Below are 25,532 nucleotides of genomic sequence, written 5' to 3'. Positions count from 1 at the left end.
GTGGGGGTTCAGAGGGAGTGTGAACGACTGCGGTAAGAGGAGAGCGGTGCCCCAGACCTTTTTTTCTTCTCTCTCTTTTTTTCTTTTTTTTTTTTTACAAGCAGTTGATTGATTAATGTTGTTGTCGGGGCATAGGTTCCCTAGAGAGGATGAGGAACCCTGTGTGATATGTGGAGGGTTTTACAAGCAGCGGCGAGCTTGAAAGTGATGGGATGAGATCCTGGCCAAAGGCCGAAATGAGAAATCCATCAGGAATGCATTCCCTTTCTCTCCTCTTCTCTTTTTTCCCCCCTCTCTCAGTCTTTGGAGGAACAGCTGTTGCTGTAACTCTACTGTACATATCTTCCTTCAATCTTACATACGACTGCAGGGCATCCAGGCTGTCAGACAGATTCCTGGGTCTGAGGTGTGAAGATGGGGAGTATCACTGTCAAAACACTCAAACATGAAGGCTAATGGTAGGCAGCGAAACTCCCTTACATACGCCGAGCAGTACGGAAAGAAGGGTAGCGTCCTCCTGACAGATGAATACATCATCTCTCTGTAGGTAAAGAGGAGCAATGCTGTTATTTTCACAAGGAACACCGAGTGAGTGTGAGTTCAGCCAGGTGTCATACTTTTTTAGAGGAGGGTTTAGGGGAATTACATTATTTGCCCCGTGAGGCCTGAACAAAGTGTCATCAAGTGTGAGCCTGTAACAACTGGCTGCATGAGAAAGAACCAGATATGTGGCTCTGTGATTCTCAGGACCGAGCTACTATATATGTTGACAGGTGGAGTCTTAAAAAGTTAAGCTCATGTTTAATTACATGCGTTTAAAGGATGGATACTCTCAAAGTGTTGCGGCATGTCTCCTCACTTACCTGTGATCGTATATGTTTTGAGATTTATGCTTCTACCTTAATACTATGGAGGTAAAAGTTATTTACTCTTCACTGGTTTTTAAAGCAATGCAAAAAATGTAGTGGAAACTTGTATTTTAAGTTCACTAGACCCAGTTACTCTGGATATTCTCACTAACAGTTTTGATTGGAGCAACTTTCTGATAACCAAGCAGCTCCAATGAAATCTGAATTTTCTGATGATCCAGATGAGTAGGTTCAGTGCTTCTGGAAAACTGTGTTGTTGTTTTTTTTTTTTTTTTGGCTTTTTTGCCTTTATTTGATAGTACATAGTGAGATAGACAGGAAAGGGGGAGGCAGAGAGAGGGGGAATGACATGCAGGAAAGGTCTGCCCGACGCGGGATTCGAACCGGGGCCGCCTGCGTTGAGGACTGTAGCCTCTACATGGGGCGGCTGCTTTAACCACTGCGCCACGCACCGCCCCGAAAACCGTGTTGTGGTTGTTTGCGTTTTTAAATGAAAAAAAAAAAAATCATATTAAATTTCACCTATAAACATGGACAAGCTACGGAGAAACCTTCGGCCTGGCACGGTCCCACGAGAGATGTGTTTCCATGCCGGCCTGTTACAGAACAATGTGTGTTCTTGTCCATCTGTGTTTCCTAGTATACTATACTGTTTCTGACCTGCACTCTCGCCTCTGTGAGTTTTGTCCTCTGAGCCAGCTCCTCTCTGGTGTAGATGTCTGGGTAATGTGTCCTTTCAAAAGCCTTCTCCAGCTCCTCCAGCTGCTCAGCTGTGAAGGTGGTGCGACTGCGCCTCTGCTTCCTCTTCAGGGGCAAGTCAGGCTCCGAATCTACATCTGAACCGTCATCTGTGCGGTTACCTGAGGTGAAGAGAAAAGGGACAGAGGGCCATCTGTGTGTGATCATGGAATGAAAACAAGTTAAGGAGTTTTTTTTGTGTGAATTAACTGAAGTGGTGTAAAAAATAGCATCAGACGTGAACTGAAACTGATCATAAACTAGCTCTAACAGCATTATCTGCATTTTGGAGTCTCTTTTGTTGTCGAGAGGCGAGGGACTGTCGACATAGAGGATTCAAATGACAGCTTCTCCTCTCTCGCTATACAACTGGGAGAATATTATCTTAATCTGAGGATATTTATTTAATATAGAAGAGGCCCTGATACACAATCCTGCCTCTGAAAGGGGCCCCAGAGGCTGTGAAGGCAGAGGGCTGAGGGGGAGTGGGGGTGTTCGTGGGTAGAGGGGTTAATCTGCACAGGCCACCTTGCTGCTCCTCACCCTGCTTTTCTCTCTCATTGGCCCAGGGCACACTGCTCATACATAGCGCAGCCAAAGTGTATAAAATAGAACACAATATCACACCGAAACCATTCAGTCCCATGTGTTTCCATCTGCTGTCATTAAATGAATTAGAACATATTTTACATTACTTTTTAGGCATTCAACTAAGCTGAATTTTTGCTCGAGGAATATAGATACAGCACAAAGCTGTACAATCCAGGCCGACAGGGAAATTTTTGACAGCAAATACGCATTACCATTGCACATTACCGTTATAACTGAATTTAGAAAATTGCATCATTTTCACCTCCTCTGCATGTCTATTCAAACTACATGGCCCTTTTCATTTCATGTCATAAAATTCACATTTTCATAATTTCCTCATTGAGACATTGACAAGGCGGCGTGATGTGCCAGTGTTGCTCCAGGCCTAGTTGGATTGCATCATGCACAGTCCAGAAAGTGTGGGAGAGGGAAAATAAAGGGAGATATTGAAGAAGAGGGTGTATGAAGAGATTTCTGCTTCTGACAGTGGCCCTTTGCTATTCAGCTCAAATGAAAACTATAATGCTTACCTGAATGTCTCGCCTGAGTGAGTTCCTGCCGTCTAATTCGTTGTTTTACCGCTCTGATGTCTGTTTAAAGCTCACTCCAGTCAAATCTTTCAACATAAGTGGACAAAAGAATACTCAAACCTAGCCTCCAAATAACAACTGTGAGAACAAAAGAGCAACAGAGCTGGCGGAGTCTCAAGGCCAGCTCCAGAGTTTAATTAAACAAGGAATTATGGGATTATATGGAGACTATCATTACAGGCCACTCCATGAGTCTTCTACGAACATTTTTTGTCCCCCTGAGCTCATGCTCAATGATTCTCTGTGGATTACATGTGGCCGCAGGACATGAGGCCGCATTCATTAAATCAATTCTTCAGTCTTATCCTTTTTAATAAAGATTGATTCTTGAAGCACGGGCTCACTCCGCTGCAGAACACCCTTGAACATACAAAGTTGAATATGTACATACGCCACATATCCCTTTGTTGGTTTTCATGAGGATGCGTATATCCATTTGCCCGGTAACTTGCCATGACGACACTTGAGACCAGCCCAGCAGTGTACAGATCACTTTCCAAAGTCACCTCTGTGTCCTACGGGGGGGAGACGTGGCAGCCGGAGTCACACTCATATACTCGAGGGGCCCTGAGGAAGATATCGAAGTCTTCTCCTCCTCAAATCATTTTCGTTTCCTCCCCTTTGTTTGCGCCGCTTTGACGGACTTTATTTTGCGAGTAAACCGCCGTGCCAATCAGTGTCACATTTAGCATGCTATCAGGCTAATGACTGATAAACCTCCACAGACAATGGCATGTACTGCTGCTCTCAATTACGCCGCGCAGAGCCAACACATCTGCTCTTGTACATGAACCAGAAGCACAAGGTCAACAGCCCCTGCCTGTAATGAGTGAGGGAAAATGGAAAATGGCACACGCTGCATGGGGCCAACTGGGATTGGGCTTGGATGTAAAACTCATCTATATGCTGACTACATTTGGTGAGTGGATGATAGAAAACATATAAAAACACATGGCTGCTATCCATGTTGATGTAAGACGGTATCTGCTACAGATTTCTGGTAAATGCATAGAGGAGTTATAATAAAGGACTAGTCCCTCCATTATTGTCATCATTTAAAACAGTTTTAAATTCATGCCATTATGCACAAGCAGCAAAAAAGGCATTTTCATTACTTTTTCTGGATAAGAAAAAAAAAAAACCTGTAAATTTCATGCTGCTGTGTAGTTGTGTCCCCTCACAGGTCAGTTCTTTAATGGCCCGCTAGGCAAAAAAAAAAAGGTACACTCTGATTAGCCCATTGCATAATATGACAGCTGTAATTTCCATTTAAAGGTTCATGGGATATTGATAAACCCACTCACGCCTTGTCTCATTAGTTATCATCCAATTAGAATCTAATTATGGGCCATCCAGTGGGCATGATTACTGCTGTGTACTCTCCTCCAGGGGCCCTCCCAGCTTTTTCCCTGATATTGATTTCGAATTGTGCCCAGGATAAATAAGACTTAAGCAGGTTTACACGTCGCTTTGTCTTGGTAAGTGATTGAGACTGAAGATAACTCTGGCTACCTTAACCTGAATTGTAATGACTTACAAAGAGTTGGCTTCAGTACAGGAGCTGAGGAGGATCAATCGCTGACCTTTAATGCCACTGTTATGAAGAGTGATCGCCTTCCAGGGCTGAGGCTAGTCTTTATCAACAGAGACAATAGTTTATAGAACTGTATGCCACGTAAAACTAACTTACACAGTCAGATGTCAATCAAATTACAGTTCATTTACAATACACCTTCTAATCAAGCTTCACGCAGACAAAGCAAAAATTGTGCATTGCATTATGGGGGAACAAACATCAACAGCGCACTAGGGACTGGTTTAACTACCTCTTCACTTCTTTACTTTAAATAAAATACAATGTGTTTTGCAAGTGGTTAACCAATTACGTAGCGATTCTGCACCGAAGATGAACACCACAGATGTGGAGATCAACATGACGTCCCTTCACCCTGGAGTGACTTTGCTTTAATGATGCTCTAATAATTCTGACCAGGTCTGACCAGACCGTTTAGATAAAACAGTGTTCCTACTTTTGAAGGACTTGTGCTGCTAGTTAATAGTTTTAAGGTTACTCTGAGGTTTAAAGCCTGCTCTCTCCCCTGATGCTCCATTGCTGACCTCACAGACAGACTCCTCAGACTGCAGGCAGATGGGATCCTCATCATCACCCTGTTTCCTCAAACCCCTCCTCGTATCGACCCCCTCCTCCTCCCCACCTACTCCTCCAGCCCTCCCCCTCCTCCACCCCCACCCCCTCGGACTTCTCCGGTCCTCCACGTTTGCCCCCGAGACGCTGAGGTAATGCTGATTTAACAGGCAGCTGTCCATTCAATACCGGCAATTAACCAAGTGATCTGTAGGGTTGCAGATTTATGATGCATAACAACAGCAATAAACTTCATGTCCACCAGGTTGTTGAAAACACTGCATCCGGACACCTAATACCGTGTGGTAGTTCTGGATGAAAAACAACATCGAGGTCCCTGAAGTAAGCGATCATGAGACATTACTGTCATCGGCATGAAGAAAACTGTATTCCCGAAAAAAAATCTGAAAAATGTCAATTTCATGTCCATATCTTAATATAAAAAAAGAATTATAACAGGAATGAAAAAAGCTCTATTCTGAAAAAGCTGTAGAAAAAGAAAAGAAGCAATATACATGCAATAAACAGAATGCATTAAAAAAAACCTGCAGCTTTATTTTGCAAAAGATGAAGTAAAGAGGAATATTATCATTTTAATGAGAATGTCTAATTAAAAAAAAAAAATCCTGCAAATCCCACTTTTGCAGTGGTGCAGGTGTCAGGTGTTTTAATCCCTCGTCTCACCTGTGAGCGGCATTAGCTTTAAGCAAAGTGGTACTCATCCTAGACAGACTGCCTCTGATATCATAACCCATGGCCTCAATATCAGCCATACCTTTACAAACTATCCAAGACAGAGGGACAAAAACAGACAGAGCTTTGGCAGTGCAGCATTAGCTCATAATGGCTCATTTTGAAAAGCATATTAGTTCCAGCATAATTACAATCAGGCCTCACGCTCTGTGTTTTGCAGGCATTCACAGGACCAGCCTCTGAGCACCGAGTCACACCAGTTGACTGTGACTGACAGCAGATTTAGTTAAAAATGGTGTTTTTTCCTCCCTCTTTTTTCCCACAGGACAAAAATAACACCGCATCTTTTCTCCCTATTTATGTTGACTTGTTTATTTTGTGCCTACCTTTTGTCGTAGTTGATACTGCAATTATACTTTTTGTCAGTCAGAGGGGGTGAATATCAAAAGGCCTAATTATGCAAACAGGCCTGTGATAAGAGGCATCTGCCTGAGATGGGATCTGCTATCTCTGACATGCATCTGTCTCTGTGCTGTCTTTGCTGCTCCAGGCCTGCATATAAACAGCCCTGCCTGTCCCCAGGACTGCATGCAATTCAACCACCAACACTGGAGTGGAGGGATGTTTCGGGGGCGGGGGGATCGTGCAGCAACATCAAATAACTAACAACTTCCCAATTTGCATTTTTCTGAGAATGGTGCGGCATCTCTGCTTCGTGCACTTGCCTGTTCATCCCAAAGGGGTTGCCAAGTTAAAGGAGGCATGTGATTCAAGGCATTTACCGAAGGATGTATCTGAGATAGGAACCTTATGTGAATACAAGATAGACGAGAGCGATAACCAGAATGGTTTAAAGACAAATTCTCTATGAATAATCTTTTCCTGTAGTTATCTCCCTGCTAGCGACAAACAAAAATAAAACTCTCAAAGTGAGCAGACTCTCAGCAAGCTTCAGATCTGTTTGTATATATTATACACTTAGATCAACACACAGTACCAAACAATCTGCACAAAGACTGCATACGTGGCGAAATCAAGTTAACTGTTTACTCCGTTTGGTAACATGCCAAAATGCATAATCAATTTCTCCTGGTTGTCAGTGACCTTCTCTGGGCAGTAATTTGACATTTAGCTGAAATTGAATCTGGATGAGATGTGTAACTATACATAAGGACATTAAAAATCCCCCCCTATCTAAAATAAAATCATTCTCAGCTCACCTTTATGGACAGATGTCATGGGATTCAGCTTTGTCTCATGCCTATCATGTCATTACCAGTTTACAGCAGGTGGTTGAGGGCCAAGGGCACTCATCCCAGAATTTATCCGCTGAGATGGGACAAGTGAGAAGGAGAAGGGGAAGCGAACAAGAGCGCTAAAATTTCTGCACACATCCTGTTCTGCAAAAAAAAAAAAAAAAAAAGTAGTAGCTTATCCAAACTTCTCCAAGACTTCACCTCTCAAAACCACTCAACAACTACCTGATGAAAACGCTAGAAAAGGCCGCTTCGCTTTTGCTACCAAACACACAACCTCTCACTGCCGGTGTCAGAGTTTAAGAACTCTTTTACATCAACATTCCTCAGGAAAATTCCAATACTTTTCTTCCCTTGTCTCTCGGACAGAATCACATTCTTTAGAAAAGGAGTAGGGGGCTTGAAAAAGAGGAAGAAAAAAAACTGCAAGGAAGGAAAGAAAGATGGGAGGCTCTATAATCTTTGGCTCTCACAACAAACAATTAGCCCCCTTTTCTCTGTTTGAGGTGGGGAGAAAGTGGGAGAGAGCGAGAGGAAGGGGGAGGGCGCAAGAGAAAGCAGAGGAGACAGAGAGGGAGCAGCAGCGAGAGCGATGCTCTTTTATGGCTCTTGTCATATGGATGAAGGCGCGGCGCGTCCATGAGAGCGCACGCTCACCTTCAACAACAGGGCGTCCACTGGGCCTCCCGGCCTTTTCAGCCGGGAGAGACGAGCTCCTCAGGGGGCCATTAGAGCATGAATAGGGGCCTGACAGCCCTGTGCAGCTCCGCAGGGCATCCATAAACGCTGACATATTGACTCCCCATGCCTCTGCACTGCCTGAGTGTGAAAGCGTGAAGGGCTTGAAGGGTGGGATTCTTTTTCTTTAATATACTGCTAACTAAAACTTGTAATTTAGTGACAATATGATGGGTTGCTTTTGGCTTTCACACATACTTTTTTCTGGCCGAGGCAAATGTTCTCAAGAGCGCTGTTCATTTATTTTTGAAATATAAATAATAGTTCTGAAAGACTTCTTTGGATCTGTTGTAGCTACTCTTCTAACACAGCAAAATCCTACGTTTACATATAAGCATATATGAATTTACTTGCTAAATCGCCCTATTGTCTTCCACTGTGGCAGTTTTTAGAACAAAGACAGATTACAGAGGATCTAACAGAGCCACATGCACCCATAAAGACTTCAGAGGATACTGAATGTGAACCTTGTTAGGAAGACTGTTGCCACCTCTCACTTCCCCGCTAAGACCGAGCTTTACACCAGGTTTCTTCCTCTTGTGCGGAGCAGAATGTCACTGCCTGAGCTCCAGTCTTTGCTAATTGAGGTCACAGCGAAAGTAATGAAATTAACAGAGCACAAGAAAGTAAAAAGAAGCCCATGGGGGTCTCTGCCAAATGGCACTGGAGCCAGAGTCCCGGTCCCCCAGCAAAAAGCTCTAAAAACCTACGCAGGAAATCAAACAGTAATGTCTCAGGGCTATGAGCCGAGGTCTCCTGGAGGAACAAATCATTTTCTCAACAAAGCCAAAGAGAGATTACTGGGCACAGTATAGGAATGCACAGCGGACATTTTTATGTGCCCAAGGGAAGTTTCCTAATTTTCTGGACAAGGCTGGGCAGCAAATATTGTGGAAAAGTTTGAGTGATATAGAGGACACTAAGAAAAAAAAAGAAAAAAGGAAGAGTTGTGGAGAATGATCAAAACTTTAATAAAAACTCAAGATTCATGCGAACAAAGCTTAAAAAAAAAAAAAAAAAAACGTCTGGTGTTTGATGTCTGATGTTTAATTAATAGGTAAATGTAAGGTTTGTATAGTTCAGAAAACAATCTCCGTGTTCACTATGAAATCGTTTAATGTATTATTAAAATAACTATTATACTACTGTATTATATGGTTCGCTTTGAGTAGACTGTAAGTAAACAAACTGTTACCAAAGAGTCCTTTTATGTTTGGAAATTAAATGAATATTTCCTGTAGAGAGCTTTTTTTCTGGGCACAGAGAAGCATTACAGTGCTGGCATTAATTTCTGAGATCCCTCCATATTGAGGGGTTGTAATGTGGCACAGTAGCAAAGCTTTTTATACTGAGACTACATATTCCCCAAGGAGAGAATGACTGACGATGCAGAAATAAGCCCATTAGTTGAAAATAGGGGACAACATTTGAAGTTGTTATTTTGTCGGCTAGGACAGGAGCTCCACCCCACTGTTTGGACAACTGCTTTCACATTTTAACTTGGTGGGAAAAAACACATTTCTGATTCGCAACACTTAGGGAACATGTTTATTGTCTTTGTGGGTACGGGGGAAAAAAAACATGCACAATTAAAACAAATGAATATTTCAGCGGCGAAGCAGATCAAGAGCATAAAATGTGAAATGTTCTGGCGTTAAGTAGCATAGGCTAATGGCGATTCTTAAACTAGCAGACCATGGTCAGTGTCTCTCATTCATCACTGAGGGGGAGCACGGGCACACTGTGCTAAACGTAATTACTGTTGCACATTATGTGGGCTATTTCTATATTGTAATAAAATTAGGCAGAAATGCTTTTTGTCTTTTCTAATGCAGCTCCATGGTAACCATGTGGATGGTCATAATGCAACACACTGTCCCGATCAGTGCCAGCTGTCAGAGTTTGACAACCCTAGCTGGCAAAGCGAATTGGAGGAAACTACATTTCTTTCAATAAATTGTGTGGCTCTGACCTGTTCATCCATTGCACAATTTAACATGGACATAATAAAGCCTGAGATGTCCTGATGTACTCTATACTAATTTTTGTGATCCTTCAGCTTCATTGTTTGGCAGAATAACAATGGCTTAATCACCGAGACAAAGATCTATTTCTGCCAAAAGTCCTGCTCATTATTAGACTGTCCATCTTCAAAATTTCCCAAGATTACCTCAGGCAGGCAGGGAATTCAATTGGACTATACCATCTATTTTACACTCCTCAAAACACAGAGAAAACTTTAACAATAGGAAAATGTAAATGCTATGCAGACAATGGTTTAGAGAAATAATAATAATTGCAGTTGACCACTTCTCAACTGATTAAATAATCACCAATTGGCTTAATGTTCCTGAAATAGATAATGGAAATAAAACAAACCCTATTAAAATGTGAGATGTTGAAAAAGCAACCAATAAACACTAGAATAAAGACTTTCTTTCATAAGGTTGAAAAGCAAACTGTCAAATTCAACAGAATAAAAACAGACAGCAATGAACTAGTTTGACCTATTATTAGAAGACTTCTCTGCTTTAAAATTTTACTTGACTTAAATGAGAGGTGACTATGCATGATATATCTCGCCTAAATACACTGCTGAATTACTGGTGGACCATTTACACATTTTGTTTTAAAGGTTTTTGTCATTATTCCCTGTGAGCCAGCAATGGATTGTTTGGTGGAAAACTTATGAGGCAAAATGACGACAATTTATGAAATTACATGCTTAATTAAACACTGCTTACAGCTGAAATCACTCTGTAAACTGTCTGTCCCCTTGGGCAATTCACCTAGTGGAGACAAAGCCCAGAACCTACAGTCTTTTACAGGGACAATAGAGGGAGAAGTATACAATCTGATGAGTCTGTGTCTGGGGCTTATTTTCGATGGCGTGTGATGCTGCGATGCCATGAATGCTCACAATCAGTTTATTGCTTGTTAACATTGTTATTGGTGCTTGCTGACAACAGCCACCATTGTCTGTAAAGGTCGTGAGGTCAGTTAATTACGCTTGTTTATTGCAGAAAAATGATGGCAGCTTCTTTAATGGTTTGTGCACAACAACTGCAGCGGGACGCTTGTTTCAGTCGATGTTACCTTGTTTTTTTTTCTTTTTCCAGACGCAAAGCCGAAAGATGCCAAGAGGAAATCTCAAAGCAATTAAATGAGATTTCTGTCTGATAACAAATACTATAGGTTTTTCCATTAAAACCTTTGAAACTAATCTCCCCCACTGAGAACACTTGTCTCTCCTCGTAGCATGGCGAGGAATCAGCAGTGAGAGATAAATAAATGGCCTTTAAAAAACATTGGCCCTCTTGTCAAGACACATACTGACTCGAGAGCAGCAACAGTCCACATGTCAACCCATTCTCTTCCCATTTCCTTTGCTCTCTTTGCTAAGACACTCCTGTCTAATGAAGTAGAGGGACTTGAAATCCCACAGGGCTGCAGAGCTCTGTCATCCCTGAGTGTTGTTTTCCCCCTGGACAGCCCAGTCGTTGTCCACTATGCTGAAGGTAATACTCACCAATCAGGATTCATTACAAGCCCAAATCTATGAATGAACTGCCCACTGCAAGCGCAAACACACAACTACCCGCCAGAAGAAATAGCCCTCCCAGGGACCCCCCCCCCTCCAAAACTAAATTGGATTGCCAATGCTGCCCACAGACGTTTGAGAAGTCGAGAAAAACAATGGAGCAGAAAATAAATACTCCAAAGCCACAATGATGACTCCACTTGGTAAACTAACACAGTATTGATCGTCTTCTTTTTTTGTGTTTGTTTAGAAAAGCCTCATCCCTGCTAATAGCTGTCTGAGAGTGTAATCTCTCCCTTGTCCTCCCCCTCCTCTCCTCCCCTCCACATTCCCTATTATGTGGTTTCTTTCAGTGCGCCTCAAATAGTTTAGGTTCAGTGTCGCACTGGGGTATGGGGCATGGGACTGGGGACCAATTGTTTGCTAATGTTGACACCTGCCAGAGCAGGCTTGGTCTATTTGGGGCCCGCCAAGCTGCAAACTGGATGCTCCCCCTCTTTAGCGAGATTAAGTGTGGGTTGCTGGGGTCACAAATCACTGGACTCCCTCTGATGTTGTGAGGCACAGAGCCAGAGACTGAGAGGACTAAAAGAGAAAGCTGGAGAGGGAGGAACAGAGGAGGGAAGAGGGATGAAGAGTGACAGTCTATTGTCTGCTGAAAAGGAGGGGAATAATGTATCTTCTTGAGTGTGCGTAACCAGTGTGTCCCATCGAAAGAAATATATCAACAGTGGAGCCACAAGGATACAACAGATTTCTGTCTTTGCTTTAGGTGCAGAAATGATCAGGGGCATTTGGAATCTTTTTTGTTTAAAATTCAGCACTAACAGGAAGCGCCAATTGTCACACTCTGCACGTAACAGCTTGTGCAATTTCCACACTCAAAATATAGCATTAGTTGTAGTGGGAAAAAAATTATGATGCAGCGCATTAAGCCATTTGCTTTCATGATGATTCACGGGACAGACTTTCTGGAGTTCTCTTGAAAATAACCTGTGCTCTTTGAGAAAAAATAAACATGAAAACATAACTCACTAATGCAGATCCTGTGCTGCACGGCCACGTTTCTAATTCTTCAGAGGACTTGCAGGCGTAGGGAAGTGGTTTTTGACCCAAACACATATTTATATTTCTCCTTTTAGTTTGTGTTTATTTAAACACACAGTGTAAAGCCCAAGGGAAAGCATGGCCGGAGCAGACAGTGCCCAGCTCCTCCTCCTCCTCCTCCCCCTCCCCCTGCCTTTGCAGATGTACATTAATTCTGAGCTGCTGCAGAAGCACCCTCTCTCCCTTTAAAACTGCTGCTGTCCAGCCTGATCGTGTCAGTTTGAAGGCCCCATTGAAAAGTATTCATGCATCTGCCTTTGAGGCACAATAGCAGCTAGTTTATAAACTGTCTGCCCAGGCACCCAAAGGCTTTAGTTCTTATTGTTTTGCAGCCCCTTAATAAACTTTTTGGAGGAGTTCATCAACTTGCCTGAATAGCCTATGCAGCAAGTCTCAAGACAGAAAATAACAGAAGGGCCTTTTCTCCTCCCTCTTCTTTCTCTCGTCCTTTTCTAGTGGCTGTTCATGTTAACAATGGTGAGAGTAGGCTGTCAGACATCACAGGGCTTTTTTGTACTAATACAAGAAAAAAAAGGATTCAATAAAAAGAGAAAGCGACCTCTTAAAATGGCTATCGAAGACAATTGTATTTTCACATTTGCACAGAAGCTAAAGCCGACTTAAGCAGCACAATAAGTATAAAAAAATGTTTACAAACTTAGATATAGGAATATATAAGTGTAGAATGGAGGTAAGGCAGCGGAAATTGGACCTTAGTCACTGTAAAATGACAAAAAGCTGTTTTGTGGACACGTGATGGAAGTAATGAAAATGTCTGGATTCAAATTTCAAAGTTTGAATTTCTGAATAATGACATAATATTGTAAGAGGAAGAGAAAACGTATATTAAATATTACTTTTCCATTCAGTCAGAGATTGCCTGACACCTGTTAGTGAGGCAGGACAGAAATGACCGGATGCAATAAAATGTAATTTTGGCTGTAAGCCATTAATCCACTGTTATACCTTTAAACTCTGTGGAAAAAAATTAGCCAAACTTAAAAGTCTTTAATAGATGTCTGCTCTAATTAATTTCATACCTAATTAAAACAAGGCTACAGCCCATGCAGACTGGCCTGTTTAGCCTGCTGGATGGCCATAATTGAAGTAATAGCGGAAAAAAAGCAGCCTGCTTAGAAATAAAAGCCCGCAGCAGTCCAATTCAACAACAACACCACCCAACCACGCTGCTCATCCACCCCTCCCGCACCACACACACCCTACCCATGCACCATCTGACCCAAAAAGGCCTCATTGGCTGCCCCGGACTAACCACCTACTGTTTCCCACCGATGCACTCGGTGCGTTTTAACACCCTAATTAGATGTGACAAGTTCAACGAGCTGGTTTCAGAGCAGGAAAAGCTGGTCAGGTTATGATTTCCGAGTCAAACTCACAGGGGAATCTCTGGACAGCTGATTCCTGTCAGACTCATTCATCTTCTTCCAGCCAATTAAACATTACCGCAAACAAAGCGCTGGTAATTTGGGCAATAGGCCTGCATTAACGCTCAAAGTGGAAATGTAAATGTTTAAGTGTATGTTGGTGGGCTGAGAGTGTACTGACATAATAATAATAATAATCATAATAAAAATAGTAATAATAATTTTAAAAAAATGTACAGCAGCATAAATATAATACTGCAAACAAAATGGACAATGTATTATACATATTAAAGGCTATATTGTAACAGACTTAGTCTGCAGTATAAAACTTAGAGTTGTTAATGACATTTGCCAAAGAAAGAGTAAGATCATAAATAAATTAAATTTAAAGGTGAAATATTTCAAAAACTGTCAAAATTGAAAATGACACAAAATTTGTCAAAAAAGGTAAATTAGAAAAACAACAATAGCCTTTACAAATCAGCCTACATCAATGGCACAAAATTACTGCTACAAAATAAAGCTAGAAAATTAAATTAACACCTTAAAGATACATTAGCTACTTAAAATAACTCCCAGCCTTTTGGAAAAAACAAATCAAAACATCACCTACATCAAATAGTGTAGCAAATAAAACTAATCAGCAATTAGAACAATGAAGTTACACATAATTCAGCCTGCCTATTAGCGCCTTTTGTTACTAATACCCACACCTGTTGACATGAATTTGTGATGCTGATGTTAAGGCTGAGAGTGTATGTGTGTTTTTGTGAGTGTGTGTCTTAGACATAGAAAGAGGGAGAGAGAAAGGGAAGTCCAACTTGAGCAAAAACAGAAGATGAAAAATTGAGATTCTCTATTTATTTTGGACCACAGCCCTGCAGGCACAGCACATGATCCTGGAGCCCCATAGTGAAAATTGGCGGAATAAAACACAGACAGAAATGGGAGACGCGCTGAAGCACCCTACTGTTGTGACAGGATACCTGGAGGGCAACACTTCCTCTTTAATTTGTCTCGTATGGTTTGAGACCCCCAACCAGACATTCAATCCTCAGAGTCTACATAAGCCTACTGAATTTAATTCTCGATGGTTAAATTATATGCTATAATTAAATATCATATCATTTTAAAATGCTCGGTGGCATAGAGACATCTTATCAACTTGGTCTTTCTCAGCTTCTTCGTTGTTATCACATTAACAGTAACAACATCTAAAATAGGCCTATCAGCATTTGTGAGGAGAATTGCAGGCTAAACAAATGGCACCTATGGGCTTACATCTTATATTCTGATATTTTCGAGCAGGAAATGTTAACCTTGAAATGCTACTATCTGCTTCTAACAATGTGTGATCATAACCCCATAAATGAGGGGAGAAATTGAATCCTTTTAAGTTATTAAGCAGGAAAGGATTATAAACTCGTCTTTATAAATGAGCTAGAAATCCCCATGTCTTCCTCTGTACACTGTTAAATTTCCCACAAGAAGCTGGAGAGGAAAGATTGCCCCTTTTCAAGAGCCCCACAAGAGATGGAAAAACCATTTTTGTGCCCAGATAGGGAGTCGTCCCACATGGTAAGCGCCACTTTAATTAATAGACAGCCTTGAGAGGTATCACTGTCAGCCTGGATAATGGTGGCAGAGCCAGTGTTTGTGCTTCCATGAATATTTCTGATGTGATCAAAGTCAAATGCCAGCACAGAATGAATTTAAGCCTACTCCATTTTTTTTTTTACTTAGCCTAATGCTGTCGACACTTAAAGCTCCTGACACTGAAATGTCTCTCCGGTTTGGTAGGCCTACAAGCTTAAACTGCACTCCTTAAAAATTGATGCATTACTCATTACTCATAAGCAATGGGTTTCATGTTATTATGTTGCATGGTTTGCTCGTGTTACCTTGCTGGAACCAATAGGCTAATTTGCTACACTGGTAGTGGCTCTACCATCAAATATCGCGATATGTCATTAATAGCAAATAACAGCTAATAAAACATTATGTTTGAATCCAAATTCAATTTTTTGTTAAATGTGACCTAAAATGCTTACATGTAGTGCTCATATTAAGCCACTTCAGTATCCTAGTATCCCTAGCAAAATTAATAAACATATACTTTAATTCTTTCTGTTCAGGGGTAGCACATTACTACTTGAATTACATACATTTGTCACACCATTTACACCCTATTGGTTGATTGTTTAAACAGGAGAGTCAGTCTTTAGCCTAAGCAACACCATATGATTCTGAGCTAGCTACCTAGAGTTAATGTGCTGTCTAGTTTTGAAAATAGCCGACATCAATAAATAAAAAAGTCACCAAAACAGAATAATAAATGTTACAACAAAGTAGCCTAAACAACATGATTGATGCTCTCTCATCACAGCCTGCTCAGTGCTGTAGAAGCCTGTAGGCCTGAGAAAATTTAGAATGTATAATTTTTCTTCAATTGACAGGTAAAATAGTCAATAATACCAACAATTTTAGTCTATTATTTGGGCCAAAATAGACATTTGTCACACCATCTCAGGTAACACCGAGGAACCTATGAAACACCGTCACTAAGCAACACTTTCCTTGACAACCAAAGAAGGCTAAGTTAGCCGTTATTTAAGCTAGCCATGGAGTTAATGTGCTAACTATTTCTACATGTTATTTTCAAGTCTTTCAATTACCGAGTGGCTGTTAAAGGTTATGATATGATAAATAACCACCAACCAGAGACATGTCAACCTGCTCCTGTTTATGACAACCGTAACAGGACGACGGCAGGTAGTTAGCTTTCACCTGTAGCAAATTCACAAGCTAGGCTTTATCATCAAAGCAGCACTGTAGGCTACAAGAAACACAGGAAATGACATTTAAATTCAAACATGGCAGTGCAACTAAATATATCCTAAAAAATTAAAAGACTTCAGAAAAGTAGTGTGATAAAGCCTACCGAACTTGCTCGACTCCGTGGATGTATTTTCTGACGCGAAGAAATACCCCAAATTAGCTCATCAGATTGACGCAGCTGAGGGTAGGCTAACATTAGACGGCTAGGCTACAGTAGTTGACTTCTAGCAAATGGAGCACCAGGAGCAGGTGAAAATAGAAATCTATTAAAATTAGTTTTAGTCCATTATTGTTTGCACGTTTTATTCATTTAATTCGTTTAGCTACTGCAAATGTTAAAATAGCCTATAGCTTATATAAAAAATGTTTTTATATATTTTATTATTATTATTTTAATTTTATTTTTTATTATTTATTTATTTTTTACTATCGATTATGTCCTGTCTTTTAGCTCCTGCCCCCTTTATATAAAAAAAAATGTAGGCCTACCGATGTAAATTCCAGTGAAATGTGGCTTGAGTGGCTGCGGGGACAGGGGAGGTTAATCCGAGTTTAATGCAGTGAAGCACAGCGCAGGGTCTGGGCTATGATGGGTATGTTATCTCTGCCCAACATTTGGGTCTCCCTCAATTTCCACCCAGCCAAATAGCTGCGAGAAAGTGCAGATGGAGTCACTCTCAATGCCTGAGGAAAAAACGTTATTAATAGCTAAATAACTTCCCCATACTTTCACTGAATCTCTCTCACACACTGTTCCAGATGGATTTGTTTGAAGTGGTCTCTCGCTTCATTCCCCTGTCCTTCTCATTCAGCACGGCTTTAGACCCGAAATATAGCTACATTATATTACCATACACTTAGAGACTGGGTTGTGTGTGCACGAAAGTGTGCGCGTGTCAGTGTGTGCGTCCGTGCGTGCGTGCGCGCAATGCCCGGCATGTGTGTTTGTGACGTGGAAAGGCACGGAGGGGGCAGCTTTTCACACTTTCCATCTCTGGAGGCCGATTTATCCTTAATAACAGCACAAATTATTCGTTTTGTGTGTGTTTTTTGTTTCTGCAGAAAAACACGAGTGAACCTGTGAGTGGAGGATAAAATGTCGTTTTTGCATATTTGACGCATGACGTAGCCTAAATGTACAAACCTTGCAGGTATTTTTCTGCTCACACAGAAACAGAAATGTGGGAAATGATAACCCGGAGACCATAACGCTTTCCAAACATGTTAGGAACAAAGTTCTGGTTACAATGAAGCATCTCACAGCCAGCTTCCTCCTCCTGCTTCCCTCCTAACCTGGATCTTTAGGTTGTCTGACTTCCACACACCTCTCCGCCCGTCTGTCACTTTCCCTCCCTCATGCTCGGATATAATCCCACGTGGCATCTGTTTAATTAGATTGACGACCCCAGGTAATCCTGCGATTTGCTGAAGTGTCAATCGCCTGTCTCCACCTCATCTGACGGTCAGGTTGGATGCATCAGTGTGGCAGATGGACGCCGGACAAATGATTCACCTCCTCTCTCCTACCGGTGTGGCGCACAGAACGAGGATGATGCCCAAGTTTGTGCAGATTTAGTGCGACCTTTCCCCTGCGCCTTGCGCGTAATTTAACTCTGGCAGCAGGGAGAGGGAACTTGTTTTTACATAAACAGAGAGGTGGGAGGACCAGGGTCTGCGCTTGCTGATCACCAGACGGTTAAACAGTGATCCGAATTAAATAAAAGGGGGGGTTATAAGGAGGAACTATTTTCAGCGCATTAAACCTGAGTTTTTGGTTGGTTTACCTTCCCCCCTACACCCGTCTGAGAAATAACAGTCATCTCCATGCAGCAAAAAATAAAATTCAAAAATACTGTAATATGTTTAACAGTTTATATACACGTTCAATAAAGCTAGATTAGTGCTGGGATAAATCAAATACACAGACCTAATAAACAAATAGATAAATAAATAAAGTCTTAAAATCTGGATAAGTAAACGAAAAAAAAAATCTCATGAATTTTGTGCCCAGGGCGAGCCACTGTGAGCTCCGCTCTGAGATGAAAGTGAAAAGAAATAAAAGGCTCTATTTAATCTGCTTTAAAACCCCTCTCCACATAAGGGCTGTGCTTCAAACTCGGAGAGTGAGGGGCTGATTGGGGATAAATACATTTCTTACCATGCCTGCGAGCTATTACACCCGGCACGAACACAGCCACCTATTCAGCAACCATCGTTTCCAGTGCTTACTCTAATAAGTATTAACATTATTAAGTGCCATCCGGATGCCGGTAGTCTAAACTGCATTACGCACAGGGTGCGTCTCTTTTTATAGCATCGTAATTCAGTCCCCAATTTAAAACATAAGCAGCGCTAAGAAAAAAAAAATACACACACACACACATGCAGGAACATTATGTGGATATTTTGTACTAACAGTAGAAAGGCAATAATAATGCAGTGGTAATGTAGTTAATACTCTAAAAGTCAGACTATCACATTATCCAGCAACATGTCCTCGTGCAGCGCGAGCTGTGCGTAATGGACAGACTACCCACAAAAAAAAAAAAAAAAATGCAGGTCATTTGCAGGCAGAAGAATTCACAAACCATCTGAGATATTTGCAACAAAATGGTGACATTTTTTTCACGTAACATTAATGCATGGTGTGACAGAAAAAAGAGACCGTTTTCACGCTATCAACTGATTCTTTTCCAACGCCATTATATAAAATTACAAAACTATCTACCAGCGGGGCGCACTGAATAATTCATCTCCTTTTATGTCTCTCCTTGCCCTTTGTCCAAACTTTTCTCTCTCTTTTACCCGAGTGTTTGAATGAGAATGGACGGGCCCATACTCTCCTTTTCTCGCTGCCCATGCTTTCCAGGATTTGCTTTTGTACCTCGGACTCCTCACTTTAGAAAAGCGTCAATAGAGGGGAGGTTTTTGCTCGTGAAGTCCATCTTCAAGTTTGAAAAATCTTTGGCAGTGTCTTTTTTTCTTCTTTTTTTAAGAAAAAAAGAAGGGGAACAGGAGGGGAGTGTTTCTAGACTCTTATCTAAACCTCATTCACACATGTTTGATCATCCAAAGAGCCAAGCTTTATAGCTATCGTTGGGAGGATGCGCAACTTTCACTCCCCATGACTGAGAAAACCAGTAAAACCTGATAAATACATGACAATAAAATCAAGAGTTTGTCTTGTAAACTGTCAAACAGCTGCTGCTGCTGTCAAAGACCTCCAAGTCAAAACCTCACATTTTCTAATTTAGAGTCTAATTGCATGTGATGGTGTTATATAGTTATATTTAAATCTTTACAATATGCCACATAAATATGAAACCCACATGACACGTCTCTGTATTTAAGGCTATTAAAAGCTTGCAAATGCTATTGACAAATACTGACAGCGAATACCTGCGTCAAAAGCTTTATTCCTCCCTCCTCGCAGCATTACTAATAGAGCAAATAATAATATGAACATTGATTTCCTCTTTAACTGACAAGTGGTGAAATGTCAGTGAACTGACATCGATTGTGAAATGGGTCAACTGTCAGCTGTCGTTTGGAGGTCGTTAAATGAGTTGAATGAATGAGGAGGAATTCGCCACACAAATTAATTTTCTGCAGTTAAATACCTTCTGCCAAGCTCTCATAAATAATTGAGTAAATGAACAACTGCTGGCTGCGGAGTTAAAAGCAGGAATAAATTCTGTTTAGCTGCAGCTCGGATGTGGGACAATTTCCCAAGAGGACGTGGAGTGGGAAGTGTGTTTAAAACACTTTGCTTCCTGCTTACAAGGCTGCAATTTACTCTGACTAGTAATAATAATAATTATTAGAATAATCATAGGAATGATTTATTATTTCAGACATATACAAAAAGGGCCATATACTTTCTGCTGTTAACTTACATTTATCACCGAGGATGCCATCGATGCTATGCTTTGTTTTCTTTTCTCCATCTTCATCCTTCTTATCACAGTCATCCTCGTCATCTTTTTTGCCAAATCGGGCCCTCAAAACGCGGCTGATGGAGCTCACTAATGGCAACAAAAAGGTAAATGGGTGATTAGCCCTAAAACCCATAAAAGAACCATAATAATCCTATCATACATTTTTTCTTTCTTTTCTTTTCTTTTTTTAAAGGAAACCATACAAAAAAAATAGCACAGGTAAAAAGTTTTACAGGAAGCAGCTGCGTTGAGAAAATGTTTCAAATAAAAGAAAATTCTATCATAAAAGGGGCAACATTACACTATTAATACAATAATATAAATTCACTACTGAAGGAACCAAAGGCACATTTTTCCAACAGAATGACTGTTTTTTTCTGGGTCAGTCAGCTGTAGGTGTGCTTCCTGCTACACTCAAACATTTTTCTTTTTATTATTATTATCAGTAACTGGGGCTTAAAACAGGTTGGATTCAAAGTGATGCTCATTCAGAGGTGATGCTGCAGTGCTCGCTGTAATAAGGGGAAAAAAAAGTGCAGCTTACCAGATGAAGCCTCACCTGAAGGAACTGTGCTTCTGTCGCACACCCCGTCCTTCAGCAGCTTATCCCGGATCTCCCAGCTGAACATACCCGGGTTTTCTCTCTTGTACTCCTCGATCCGCTTCTCCACGTCAGGAGTTGCCACCTGCTTTAGGTTTGAAATGGTGTGAATGTGAAGGAGGAAAAAAGACGAAGGGGAGGTAAAAAAGAGACAATTTTAGACCGTTTTAATTGAGAGAAATTATAAAACAAAATCAATATTTGCACTAGCCAGAAATATAAAAAAATAAAACAAACAGGATCTAGAAATAATAATGGTTAAATGATGCAGCCTATAATTTTAATGGCAACATCATATGCCAGTGACTAGAGGAGGCAAAGAAATAGACCAACTATTAACAGGTTTCAACGGCACTATAAAATAATTATTAAACACCAGTGAAGATCTACGTTCCCTCGTGCATGATAATAAACATAATGGAAAATGATGAGACATGAGCACTATTTTGTATTAAACGCTCTAAATACAGTTCAACCAACTTCTATAAACACCATGTGAAAACTAATTTCCTATCAACAAACCTCTCAGTATTTTTTATTTCTAACTCCAGTTAGGCTACTGCTTTATTATTATTTTTCATCATTATTTAAAATATTGGATATTGATGCTAATATTAGGGGAAAAATTAAACGGAAGCCATAAAAGTTGGTGCAGAAAATATGTTCCAGGTTACCTGTAACTAAAATTTTAGGGGATAAAAGTGCTCGCTTATCAAGTACATTATTATAATGTTGTAATTATTATTATTTAGACATCACAAAGACATCCAAAGAGAGGAGGTTAAATATATTTTATTAGCTTTATCTTTGCTCTCCATCATGATGCTGTGGTAACGCAGCATCAGACCTGGGTTCACTCAGGTGTCAGTCTCCTCATGCCCCTCCGCACCACCCACCATGCCGCCCATCCTCGCGCTGCCGTGACCCACAGACCCGGTCACGGACCTCCACTCACCCTGGGTTTGCTGCCTCCTATGGCCCCCGGACGGATCGATCCGGTCTCTTGGTACCGGCACAGGATCTTGGAGACACAACCGTGAGAAACTCGCAGTTGTCGCGAGATTACGCAGGGTCGGATTCCGTGGTGGGCCATCTCCACTATCTTGTGTCGGATGTGATTTGGCAGGGGCCTCCCGTTGATGAACACTCCGCCAAGCTGGTTCACCCTACCCTGGCCCAGAGGGGTGGACACTGCGCCACAATAAACAACAACAGTCTCAAAAACAACCAAAAACAACCACACGTCATGTTTCTCTAAAGCTTGCAGATGTTCACTCCCAAGTGGACGACGCTACAAAATTTAGGCGGCGTTGGAGTCAATCAGTGGCATGTGTTGACATGTTGCTGACTATTTATGGGACGCAGTTTACGCACATTATCATATTCTACAATTTGAGAAAGAGCGCTGTGCCAAATTCATCCAGCATGAGTCTGGCTGACAGGATGTATCCGAGGCCACTTCAGGATCCAATTCCACATTCAAGAGACACTAAACAGGGTGACACTTCCCACCTTGATTATTCCTAGTCATGCTGTACAAATATTGATGTGATCCTTTGAGCCATCTCTTTGCTGTGTGTATTATTGCCATTTCCAGCAGCAGGCCACTTGAACAAATCCCGGAGCTCGAGTAACTTGCGAGCTACGTGGTTTTTGTACATTTCAGTCCAGGACACTTGAGCACGAACTGGGTGTAATGGGAAAACTGTTTCCATAAATGCATGCAAATACAAAGTGATCTTTTTTCCGCCCATATGTTCCCATATACTCGAGTGTGATGGGCATATGAGTAAAAAAAAATTACCAATTAAATTAGTTTTTGTTGTTGTTGTTGTCTGTATCTGTATCAGTAGAGGTTGGACTGCATAAAAATAAAAAATCCTGCATAAAAAAAATGTTGTTCTATCATCTGGATAATTATAAAATAAGTAGTGGATTGGATTAATTTTTTTGTAGAACGGATCATTTCAAATAGAGTATTTTTTAGCCCAATTATTATTATTATTATTTTGATTATGATTATGATTATTATTAGAAATGCAAATCAAGTGTAATTTGAAAGCCAAATCATTAAAAATCTAAAAATAAATACATAAATTAGAAAATAAAATCGGTGTCACTATAAATATTTCATGTTGTCATAAGGAGCAGGAATTACTGAGTCTGGAATCGAATTAAAATAATTACAAATTAAGTCCTAAGTGCAACAATCAAATCACTGAGATGAAACGGAGCATTATTTTGAAAAGCTGTGAGCTGATCGCCAACGCTGCGGCCGCCGCTGGTCTGAGAACACACCTTCACTTTACATTCATTCAGGTTGTGAACTTTAATCATCAGTGACTGGAGGTCGCGTTTGTTCGCCCTCCGTTTTTATTTCGCAGCATGTCGCCGGTAACAAACTGTGTCTGTGTGAGCCTCGCTACGAGCTGACAGAGCGCAGTCCTGATGAGCTCTGTCACAGCACCAGTCCACACACACGTCAAACACACGCTGTCACTGTTTTGTTTTGTTTTTTGCTCGCTTTTTCTCTCTTTCTCCTTACCTTCCAGAGGGAAGCCGGTTCGGGGGTAGTTCTGGCCTGGCGCAGGGCGCATCATCCGAGGCACTGTTCCTGGTAAAGTAGCCATCCTGCAGCTACCGAGACAAACAAAACCGGAGTCTGCCACTCTCTCAAAGTCCACGTCAAAAACCAGTGACGTCTTCACAATGTTCAAAAAAAGATGCTCCCTTTGCTGTCAAATCCCAATCCCAGGCGGAGAAACTGGACAAGCCCTTCTTCCACCGGGGAAAAAATAAAAGAGATGCTCTCCTCTGAAGCGATGAACGTGCCAATGTATTTTAAAAAATAAAATAAAGACAGCAACATATGAAATAAAAAAAAACAACCCTTTGGACAGGGAAGTCTGCAAAAATGGAGGAAGCTGCACCGAAAGTTGTGTGTTTGAATTGTGAGGGGAAATGCAGTGTTATTCTTTTCCCTTGGTGTAGTTTGGGTTCAGTATAATGTCTGCTGGCTGGTTGGAAGTAGTTTAAGTGGCCAACTTTCGTGCATGTCGTAGGAGGAGACAGCCGAGCGCTCCCATAGGCTGCCTGGCCTTTCTTTTATGGATGAAAGAGAGTGGGTTTAGTCAGGAGCCGGTCGACCAATCAGAGCCGCACATTCCACTTTTAATTCACTGCTGCCTCCCTCATAAGACCCCATCCACCAAACCCCGGTTCAAAATGTTATTATGTCTAAATGTTATTCAAAATCCGCTCTTTTCAAAAATGTGTCTGCCTCCATGATACTCAGCTGATCAAACCTGTGGAATATTAATGCTTTTAAAATGATCGTATCTTCCGTTCCTTTCCCCCGTCTTTTTTCTTTCTTTCTTTCTTTCTTTCTTTCTTTCTTTCTTTCTTTCTTTCTTCCTAAAAAAACAAATAGGAGGAAAAACATTGTATTAAAAAAAAATTATAGCAACGCCAGAAAAAAAAAAAAAAAGATGAATAAAAGAAAACAAACAAACAAAAATCATGATTCAAAGTTGTATAAATATAGTTTATTATTCACATCTTCTGCTGGAAAATAATTACATTTACCATTGAAATATCATATATGGAAGAAAAAAAATAGGCTAGATATATCTGAATTCACTGATCAAAAAATGATCTCTCTATAAAATGTCTCGTGTCCAAAGTTACTCGACCATACCCAGCGCGCGCATGCTTCATGTAGGGGGGAAAGAAAAAAAAATCACAAACACAAAATCACGGCCCTAAAATGATTGAGTCAGGTTTTCCTGCTGCTGCGTGTGGATGGACAGAGCTGCGCTGAGCCTCTGTCTGGCTATACGATGCATTTGGCTTGTTAACCTTTCAATTAAGTCAATGTGCGCAGCATGAACATCTAAATCGCTCCTATAGCTTCTTGTGGTAATTACAACATTTGGATCGACCCGCTATTGATGACAACAGGTTGACTTGCCCTGCAGAACACACAAGAGTAATTGCTTAAAGGTAATTGTTAAAAAAAAAAAAGAAAGAAAGAAAGAAAAAAAAAGCGTCACTATTAAACTCGAATAAAAAGAGCACATATGGCAGAAAAGAAGAGGTGCATGTGTCAACTCTGTAGGCCCACCGTGCATATAAAATTGTGTGACAATTGCCGTGGAAAACACTCCTGGTGGAAGGCAATTTCACAAATAATTTTAGCAACAATTAGGGAGTGTGGAGGGGTGAAATGGCGATTTCACATGCAGATGTGCCGGTGGGAAGGATCTGGTACCCTGCCGAATAGCTATGACCCTCACTCTCCCGCTTTGGTTTGCTTCACATGGGACAGAAAAGCACAAAGAGACCGCCTCACCCTCCCGGGAAGGCGCAAAGAGCACTGGATTAAGTCAAGCATCAATCATGTGAAACCCAAACAATAGCGCATATCTCTTATGGAAAGTATGATCTTCTCCAAACACTCCACTTCTCTGTTTCTCTGTCTGATGCAACAACAGGTAGGCAT

General features: G+C 41.1%; 2 protein-coding genes across 3 annotated transcripts in view; both read right to left on the bottom strand.

Moving 5' to 3' along the window:
* The window catches only part of pax7a (paired box 7a), a gene marked incomplete at both ends in the record, with an annotated part of 44,633 nt that extends 20,972 nt beyond the window's left edge, over positions 1–23,661 (bottom strand). The window contains 5 exons of one of the 2 annotated variants that reach the window (XM_083971603.1): positions 1,530–1,729; positions 20,389–20,517; positions 20,975–21,119; positions 21,987–22,222; positions 23,577–23,661. In XM_083971603.1, the coding sequence (XP_083827729.1) occupies positions 1,530–1,729; positions 20,389–20,517; positions 20,975–21,119; positions 21,987–22,222; positions 23,577–23,661 (795 nt within the window). The remainder of the gene's footprint in view (positions 1–1,529; positions 1,730–20,388; positions 20,518–20,974; positions 21,120–21,986; positions 22,223–23,576) is intronic. The other variant, XM_083971604.1, reaches the window with a different exon arrangement.
* Positions 1–25,532, bottom strand: part of park7 (parkinson protein 7) — a 339,990-nt gene that overhangs the window by 53,509 nt on the left and 260,949 nt on the right. The window lies entirely within an intron of this gene.

Source organism: Trachurus trachurus (genome assembly GCF_905171665.1).
Source record: "Trachurus trachurus genome assembly, chromosome: 5".
Classification (NCBI taxonomy): domain Eukaryota; kingdom Metazoa; phylum Chordata; class Actinopteri; order Carangiformes; family Carangidae; genus Trachurus; species Trachurus trachurus.
The sequence above is the reverse complement of the archived record's forward strand: the minus strand, read 5'-3'. Positions and strand labels throughout refer to the sequence as shown.